At 43.5% G+C, this 8,940-nt stretch overlaps 1 protein-coding gene across 3 annotated transcripts; it reads left to right on the forward strand.

Annotated features, from left to right (window-relative positions):
* wipi2 (WD repeat domain, phosphoinositide interacting 2) lies at nt 1–8,911 on the forward strand. Of its 3 annotated transcripts, XM_086288699.1 has the most exons (13): nt 1–378; nt 1,189–1,271; nt 1,538–1,696; nt 4,089–4,258; nt 4,372–4,468; nt 5,112–5,209; nt 6,263–6,355; nt 6,505–6,575; nt 6,685–6,798; nt 6,904–7,068; nt 7,759–7,866; nt 7,956–8,053; nt 8,285–8,911. In XM_086288699.1, exons 1-13 carry the CDS (start codon nt 305–307, stop codon nt 8,395–8,397), a joined length of 1,443 nt encoding a protein of 480 aa, XP_086144825.1. In that variant the 5' UTR covers nt 1–304; the 3' UTR covers nt 8,398–8,911. The 3 variants fall into 3 exon arrangements, with proteins under 3 accessions (XP_086144825.1, XP_086144823.1, XP_086144824.1); XM_086288697.1 differs by lacking the exon at nt 1,538–1,696 and having other exon boundaries at nt 24–378; XM_086288698.1 differs by lacking the exon at nt 1,538–1,696 and having other exon boundaries at nt 26–378; nt 6,685–6,792.
* The last annotated feature ends 29 nt before the right edge of the window (nt 8,912–8,940 follow it).

The following is an 8,940-nucleotide window of genomic DNA, read 5'->3' on the forward strand; positions in this document are numbered from 1 at the left end:
TTTATTTAAATGTTTTGTTTTTGTTCATTTCATATTTTTGTTTTGTATCGTTTCCTGTTTAGAGTCCGGGGAGCTCATTTATTAAAATCTGTCATGGCCCTTTAAAGGAACTGCACGCTGTGCGCATAACGCATGCGTATTGGGGGTGAGCAACAAGCTCCTGTGGAAAACAACAACAATCGTTAGAGCAGAGCAGCAAACAGAGATGGTTCCGTAAAGCTCAACACTTCTGGTCTTTACCACTGTATTCAGTCCAGCTGCTGCTATTTCTACTGAAGCTTTATACGTCGATGGTGCCGAACCCATGAACCTGGCCAGTCAAAGCGGAGACGCTGGCGGAAGCCAGCTGCTCTTCGCCAACTTTAACCAGGACAACACGTAAGGCAGGGCCGGGGAAAGTGGCTTGGGATCGGATGGCCTGTGCTGTGAAACTAGCTAATGCTAATTAACCCAGCTTGGACTTGTGTGGACGCCTAGCGGGGTCACAGGAATGGATTTGAAATCTCCTAGATGTAGTTTTTGTCATGCTAGAAAAGACTATCAGTAGGCGTCGTGTTTTGGGTTAGCTACTCTTTTAAACTACCCATTTACCTTTTATTTTATCAGATGCTAGCATAGCTTGCTAGCTAGCATAGTGTTTTGTGGTCCGAGGCTAACTAGCAACATGCTCGTAAATTAAGTGTGCTGTAGGCGCATATTTGCTACGGGTAATTGTAATTACTTATTCAGGCTGGCGGTAGATAGAAATAGTAAAAGGCAATTCGATTTTTCTGTGTTTTGGACTCATTACTGGTGAACAGCTGGAAGACTGCTGGAAATTGTTGTAGGAAATTGTGACTCGAACTGGGTCACTGTATTTGTTTTAATATGATTAAGATAGACATGTCGAATTTAAACTCGGTCATGTACTAAATTTGCCGGTGTTTGCTCTCAGCAGCAGAGGCCTGGTATTATTGCAACACAGCGTTAGTCGTGTGATCACAATCACACTGAGACCACAGTGACCAATGTATCTAGGGTACGCGGAGTTAGTCGATATCACTGAAATTAGACCGAACCCCCTGTTTTTCATTGTGTAGACTAATACAATGTGGCTGTAACAACGACCACAGAGTGCATTGTTATTCAGTGTATGTCTGTGACACCGTGCTTGGTCACTGCCACGCTTCCTTTCTGTGTCATGTACAGGTCCTTAGCTGTTGGCACCAAATCAGGATACAAGTTTTTCTCCCTGTCCTCTGTGGACAAATTGGAGCAGATATATGAATGTAGTAAGTATAAACTGACCTCTGTTCTGGCTTTCTACTTCCATCTACTCACCCGTTTGTGTTTGTTTTCCTCATCCAATCACTAAACAGAATGCACACACAATAGTTGCATGCAGTTAGCTGTTTTGATTTAAAGGCATGCATTTTTTTTGGTTTGTTTTTGTGAAAGTGCGACTTGGGTGTAATGGTGGTGGTAATGGTGCACGAGGCTGCATAACATGAAACTCTTTCCAGTAATTTAACCACACATGTGTATGCTAATGGCATAGACAGAGTAGGCCCCTGTTGCGGTGGTCCTCGATGTCGCTCTTCCTCTGCCTCTCCAGTTAGTCTTCACTCCCAGGCACAGATTCCATCTGTGCTACCTATGACTGATGCCGATGACGGCGATCGACTGCACACTGTAGAGCTGAAGCAACGTTCAACAGGTAGATAATCGGTCCATGCGGCGTAACGCGAAAAACTGCACAGGGGAAGGAGGACACTGCAAGGTTTGCCTGTTATAAAATGGCCGACTACCTTTACCAGCTGCAGTCTGAAGCAGTCCATCTGCAGGACAGTCTCGCTGGAGAGGCTGCCAGATATACCTTTATCTAGTTGTCCAGATGTAGTTGGCCATTGAGGTATTTGCAGCGGAGCAAATAATTTGTTTTAAGTTAGTTGGCTTTAAAGGTACTTGTCTTATAAAAACTGTTACTTCATTGCTTGATTATATTTTATGAGGTATTACTGCATTTGTTCCTGTTAGTTTGGAGTCACTATACCACTCGTGCAGTGCTTTTACTTTAAATAATTAATGAAGTATGTCTGCCCTTTCCTCTCACTAGTATGCTTAAGCATCAACCATCCTCCTTGTATATGGACAAAGGTTACATATGATTTCTGCTGCATCCCTTTTATTAACCTATATGTTGTATTCTGACTTTTTTGCTAATTAATTTATATTTAAATACCAAAGAAGAAGACGGGAGTAGGTGATTTAAGTTTTATAGTCAGCACAAGAGAATGGGAAAGCCATTTCTACAATTTCTGAACACCGCTCGTTCGACTCTTTCATGAAACAAAGTGTTAAAGGCTAGCTTTTTGATTGTTTTTGCACCCTAGATAAAAGAAGGAAAGAAGTTCACACAGTCTAGGTATAAAATGCAAAACTATCCACATCTATACTTCTTGAGCAAGACCAGACAGATTCCAGCCCACTCTGTATTTTTGGATCATTCCCTGGAAGTCCCTTTCTGACCACTGGAACTGTGCATGCTGCAGTTTCACCACAGACCTCAGACTTGCAAGCTTATCTGACCGTGTGTGTGTGTGTGTGTGTGTGTGTGTGTGTGTGTGTGTGTGAGAAATCATTGCTCAATATTCCTAGGACCCTGCCTCATGAATTGCCCTCCCTCTGCAGAGTTCTGGACTTGGAGAGATGATGTTTAGATCAGGGGTGGAATACTCCAGGCCTCTAGGGCTCACGCACCCGAATCAAATGATTAGGGTGCGTGAGCCCTGGAGGCCCCCCCCCCCCGGTTTAGATGAAAAGCCCTGAGTCGCATTGCATACCAGGAGTTTTCTTCTTGGCCTCACCAAACCAATTTTCACTTGCCACGTGGACCGTTTGGCTTCCTACAGCTTGTTCCACTCTTCAAAATGAAAATAAAGTTTTAAGGATCACGATTTGAGACACTGGAGGAGATCCAGCAGGTCTTACAGAGGCGCAGATGCAATGAGACCTAACGCGACTTCCATGGAGTGATCTAAAAATAGCAGCCACGCTGAAGATTGTCAAAGAGAGAATAATTGGGGGAGGTATTCCCAGTCCCAGAATGTTTTGCTCACATTTCATACACACTGTTACATGGTGCACATTCAGCATGGTCAGTTTAAAACTATGAGTAATCTGTGCAAGTAATAATTTTTTTCCCCTCCCTCTTGCTTTTGTATTTCCTCTGGCTTTGAGACAGCAACCCATACGGCTGCTGTTGAAACCTTTTGTTTTCAAATGTCAGCCAATCAGAAGACAGCTTCCTTAAGTAGTGGTTCTCCTGTTTGTGGCATGTCCCGCTTCCACAGCTGTGCCCCATATTCCACCAATGTTATTAATCATCACTAAAACAAAGGATCCAAGCTGAGTTTTAAGTATGATAGCAGTAGAAAAACATGAATTCAGCTTTACTTCATTTAGTAGTTCTTTCAGTTATCAGTGATGCCACTGTGGTTCTTTGTTCCACTATAGGTGGATATGTATATTTTGAAGTCTGAATCACAGAAAATAACTCGAGTAGAGTCAAAAAAAATAAAGGGTAGACACATTGGTGTAAGTCTTTAGCTATGAAGAAGCAACAATGTGTAGCTCAATTAGCTTAACTAGGAAAGGGGAAACAAGGTAGAGCTCACCACAAAGAGGAATGGGGAAATGCACTCACTGGGAGCAGATATAGGTTACTGTTTTTAACATTTGGTTTCACTTCACTGATTAAGTTTTTTGAGTTATTTCTTCTGGATGGTACGTGCTACGCTAACAACAGCGTAGCACGTATTTCCTTTGTTGTATTTTTGACACTGCCCCCTGGTGACAGTAAACGGGTATGTGGGTCTGCACAGTGCTCTATGGCACCTGCAGGCTACAAATGCACTATCATGCTTGGAGCTTTATTCCTTTGCTCATCAGCTGATTATTTATTACAGTATTGTAGTTATTATGGGATGCTTTAATGTCTAAGCCCAAATTGTCAAACTGTTTAAGATGATCTAATCCTTTAATCACATAAGTGATTATAAAATGTCAGAGCACTGATGAAATAATAATTTTGTGTCCGTCTCCTGCAGCTGACACTGAGGATGTGTGCATTGTGGAGCGTCTGTTCTCCAGCAGCCTGGTGGCTATAGTTAGTCTGAAGGCCCCCCGGAAGCTCAAAGTCTGTCACTTCAAGAAGGGAACTGAGATCTGCAACTACTCCTATTCAAACACTATACTGGCTGTGAAGCTCAACAGACAGGTAGGCCAGGGGTCGTTTGCAGTGTTCATGAATATGAAGAGGCTTATTTACCCTCTAATGACGACTTTGTTTGCTAAGTACACACAAGTTGATGTTGCGTGGTTCCTCCGCAGAGGCTGATTGTGTGCCTGGAAGAGTCGCTCTATATTCACAACATCAGAGACATGAAAGTGCTGCACACTATTAGAGAGACTCCGCCTAACCCTTCAGGTGAGTCTGAAGAAACAGTCTGTCATCATCATCATATAAATAGGAAAATATAGTGAATGTAATATGTGCTTTTTATAAAAGTTTACCTTTTTTTCCACTTTACATGTATGTGCTTGTATTGGGCCTCATCGTGAATATTTAGAAATGTACAAATCTAGTTTTTCATTTTAAAATGAAAGGGAAAAAATCTTGGGCCTCCATGACTGTATGTAGATCTGGACTGTAGCATAGGTTTAAAAACGAATGAATAAAACTAATCAAAAGAGAATAAAGAGCTGGAGTGAAAGGACCATCTGTTCAGTTAGCCCAAGATTCATACGTAGCTATTCAAAATTTGTTTGCAGAGTACGACTCAGATTTGTGCGTAACGTGTGCTCACGCGGTTTATGAGTGAGGCCCACTGAAAGCAGTAATATGACTTTCTCGTATCAGCTGAGAAGTGTCTCCACTTTCATTTTCTCAGTTTATTTTGAACAGCGTTGTTTTGTCTGCCACTCTCAACACTAAGACTTCATTTCTTCTCCTCTTTTCTTTTAATGTTACCGATACCATTGTTGTAGTTGGTTATGTTGACACGTTTTGTTTTTTCTCTCCATCTTTTTTTTTTACTGATTAGTTTGTCTTTGTGCTCGTATCTCTCCAGGATTGTGTGCCCTTTCCATCAGCAATGATAACTGTTACCTGGCATACCCAGGCAGTGCTACGATAGGAGAGGTCCAAGTGTTTGACACAGTCAACTTGGTAGGTGAACCCAGACAATGATACTTTATGTGCTTCTGTTTTTAAATAAAGCCATCATCAGGATTTATTACAAAGCATTTTCCGGGGCATACGCTTGCTGTGCCACAGTAGTGTTTCAGTTTCTGACGAATGTCTGCGTAGATACTCAGTCGTCCAGGTCATGGTAGCTTTGAGTGCTTGAAAAGAAATCAGCTGGATTTCTTTAGGTTCATCAAAGAGGCTTCTTCAGTTTTAAAACTACTTGGGCTGAGAGGTGTTTAACACCTAGTGGGGGTTTTCCACTAAGGGTTGTTGTTAATCATCAGCCAAGTTGTGAAAAAAGACTGGGTCATTACCATCACTGAGCACCGAAGTGTGAAACCTCCGTCAGCCACTGCCCCGCCCAACCATTGTGTGGCTGCTGAGGTCTCCTGAGGCACAGTGTGAGTGCGAGCGGGGGTTGAACAGCCTGTAACAGCAGATGTAGTCGCTCTAGTCGGGGCACAGAGCCGTCTGCCTGCAGAGAGCTCTGTTGTCAGATGGAGGCAGTGCTGTTATTGGTCGGTCAGCCAGCTGCAGTGAAGAACCACAGTTATTACTTTTAAAAGCGTTGCTGGTTAATTCAGCTGTCGCTCCCTGATCTAGTCAACCAATCACCATTCAGCAAATACTTAACTCATGCGCTTCCAGCAACACACAGTGATGGAGTCTTGAAGGACTGAATGGCCCCTGTGTCTGACCGGAATCACAAACTTGGTTAATTGATGGTCTTTCATAGTGGACGTGGATGACCTCCTTTACTTTTCCATCTTCTCGGCCTAAAATGTGAACATTTGCATCTTTGAAAGAGCGACCTTTGTCTTTAAAGTGCAGGCTTAGAGTTGAGTCTTTTCCTCTTCAGCTGGTTCTCCTGTGTTGTGCCGTGTGTTTTGTAAATTGGTGGTTTGGCTTCTCTTATATAAAGGTCTGAGCACTCCTGCAGTGCTTATTGTGCGTTTGGCTGTTTTTGTCTGAAGGTGTTTCTGGGCCTGAAAGCAGGTTTGTAAAGTAGTTAATCTGTGTGTCGTTTTCCAGAGAGCAGCAAATATGATTCCAGCCCACGACAGCCCATTAGCGGCTCTGGCTTTCGATGCTACTGGAACTAAGCTGGCTACAGCATCAGAGAAGGTAGTTCAGCTGCTGTGCAGGACATTACCCTGTCATCTCCGCAGCTAATTTTGTTTTCCACATGAGGAAATGCAGATTTTGATTCTTGCATCCTGTAATAGTGTTGCAACTCTGTACATCTTGTGCCTTTTTTTTTCACTTCCTCTCAGGGTACAGTCATCCGTGTCTTCTCGATCCCAGAGGGACAGAAGCTCTTTGAGTTTCGACGAGGAGTCAAGAGGTAGACGGCTCATGCACTGCAGTTTTGATTCTTCGTAACATCTGTGCACGCTTTTGTACGCGTTTACCATCTCCTCTGTGCACGTGTGTTGCCGTGCTTGTCTTCTCAGGTGCGTGAGCATCTGTTCGCTGGCGTTCAGTATGGACAGCCTGTACCTTTCTGCCTCCAGCAACACAGAGACGGTCCACATCTTCAAATTAGAAACACAGAAGGAGAAGTATGTGTACGTAGCTGTCTGTCTTTGGATGGCTTGTTTCGTAGCCACTTATCAAGCTGCTGCTTCCTCCAACGAAAACATGCATCTCACATTCTGTACGTGTTCGCTCAGGCCAGCCGAGGAGCCCACCACGTGGGGAGGTTACCTGGGGAAGGTCTTGATGGCGTCCACCACCTACCTGCCTTCCCAAGTCACGGAAATGTTTACCCAGGGGCGAGCCTTCGCCACTGTACGTCTACCCTTTTGCGGGCATAAGAATATCTGCGCCTTAGCTGTGTGAGTACACACTTTCCACACTCGCAGTGAGCACAAATGCAACACTGCGTTTGAGACATTATGAAATTGTTACTTCTTATCACGCCAGAGAAAGGGGGGGGAAAAAATGTGAAGTAGCGTTGACTGAATTTACAATCACAGGTCATCCAAAATTTCTAGCACATTTTATTTACGTTGCACTTTGATTGTAGGAAGTTTTAAAATACTGACTGATTTTAATCTTTGGTCACCTTTGACCTACTTTTTTTTTCAATTTAAAGTTGTAGCGAGTAGTATTAATAATTAATATTAATAATAATCAAAATGAGTTTTTACAAGGTGGTTTTCCTGAGGATGTGCAGGCTTCTGTCACTCTGCCTTTGTACCACTTTGTATGGAGAACTGAAGTTAGTAGCATTTCCATAATAGGTCCTGAGCTTCTGACAGGCACTTAAAATAATGCAAATACTTGAGTAATGTAACATCCGTCACCTCTGCCGCTCCTCATCTGTGTGCCAAGGAATCAGAGGAGGAATCTAAGAATAGGAAACTGGAAAATATTAATGAGTTTGTAGGATTTTTATTAGCTGCTTGGTATGTCACATCTGGTGCTGAAGAAGAGAAGATGCTGAAGAGGATAAATGTGATTGACGTGTTGGATTGGATTTGTGGATCTTTCATGAATCTCCATTTTTAATTGTTAAAAATTAGGATTCAGAAGATTCCCAGGTTGCTTGTAGCAGCGGCTGATGGCTACCTGTATATGTACAACCTGGATCCACAGGAGGGAGGCGAATGCACACTAACGAAGCAGCACAGGTAACACAGCATTGGCAGATTGTGGCTCGCTTTAGCTGGTAAGGTAAATTTTGGGGAGTTAAACTGAGGATTTCAGTCTTTGGCTTCAGGTTAGACGGGAGTACCGAGCCCCCCAATGAGATCCTTGAGCAGGGGTCACATGATCGCCCACTTGTGGCCCAGACCTACAGTGCTGCTGTCTCAAAGGGTAGGTGACACAGTATTGATATCTTTCTTTTTTTCTGATTGGGGGAAAAAAAGGCAATAGGTAAATAAAAACTAATAATAAAAACGAATAAACTTTTTTCTATTTTGTAAAGATGGCTGTTCTGGAACGACTATCTGTAATTAAGTTGTGCAGAAAGGCGGGACAAGTTTGGAAGTGATCCAATCAGAAGAAATCTCATCAATGTTTGACTTGTGAACTCTTCTTTCCTAGGTTACTGTGAAGAGCAGGGCGCTGTGGGAGGGGTGGGGCTTGACGACGACCTCAGCGACCTACACTTAGAGGAAGACAACGAGCAACCGCCGCTCATCCTCGAGACCGAGTGACTGGACTGATGGCTGTACCCACCGATCAGAGGGCTCCTCTGGTGCTGCTAGAGACACGTGACCCCGAAAGGGGCGTGGACAGGATCAAAGATGGAGGCGGGGAGGGGGGAGTGTCTTTGTTTTTCTTTTAAAGTGTTCAAGAGCCTGTCCGCCAGTTTGTTCATGCATCCGTCCGTTCACATACACGTCGTCTTTTTTTCTTCCCCCCCCCCCCCCGCTCCCTTTTCCCTCAGTTTAGCCTGAGCAGGCCAAACTGAAGCTTTGCATGTACATGTGCCAAAAGCTTAAGTGTGAAAATGAGTATCTGAGAGTGTGAGTGTCATTTAAAAAAATAAAAAATGTAGCTGTGTCGCTGTTAAAGACACTCTCTCACACACAGCGAGCCTGTGTGTGTGAGTAGAAACCGATTGTGTAAGTGCCTCTCTGCCCTTGCTGTGATGGCTTTTTTGTGTTTGAGAGGGGCGACCTCTTTTCATTGGCTGAATAAAATCTTCTTTCATTTGTTCAATCTTAATCGAGGGTGTGTGCTATCTTTTCTGACCC

The sequence above is a fragment of the Aulonocara sp. 'chitande type north' Nkhata Bay genome, linkage group LG4 (assembly GCF_057382095.1).
Source record: "Aulonocara sp. 'chitande type north' Nkhata Bay isolate Kocher_YH1m ecotype deep benthic linkage group LG4, A_spYH_male_GT1.1, whole genome shotgun sequence".
NCBI classification, from domain to species: Eukaryota; Metazoa; Chordata; class Actinopteri; order Cichliformes; family Cichlidae; genus Aulonocara; species Aulonocara sp. 'chitande type north' Nkhata Bay.

What these genes read in the sequence shown, in the direction of transcription:
- wipi2 (XM_086288699.1), top strand. Translation starts at nt 305, where the DNA reads ATGAACCTGGCCAGTCAAAGCGGAGACGCTGGCGGAAGCCAGCTGCTC. An exon ending in GCTGAAGCAACGTTCAACAG is followed by an intron (nt 1,697 to 4,088) that starts GTAGATAATCGG and finishes CGTCTCCTGCAG; the next exon opens with CTGACACTGAGGATGTGTGC. An exon ending in CTGTGAAGCTCAACAGACAG is followed by an intron (nt 4,259 to 4,371) that starts GTAGGCCAGGGG and finishes GTTCCTCCGCAG; the next exon opens with AGGCTGATTGTGTGCCTGGA.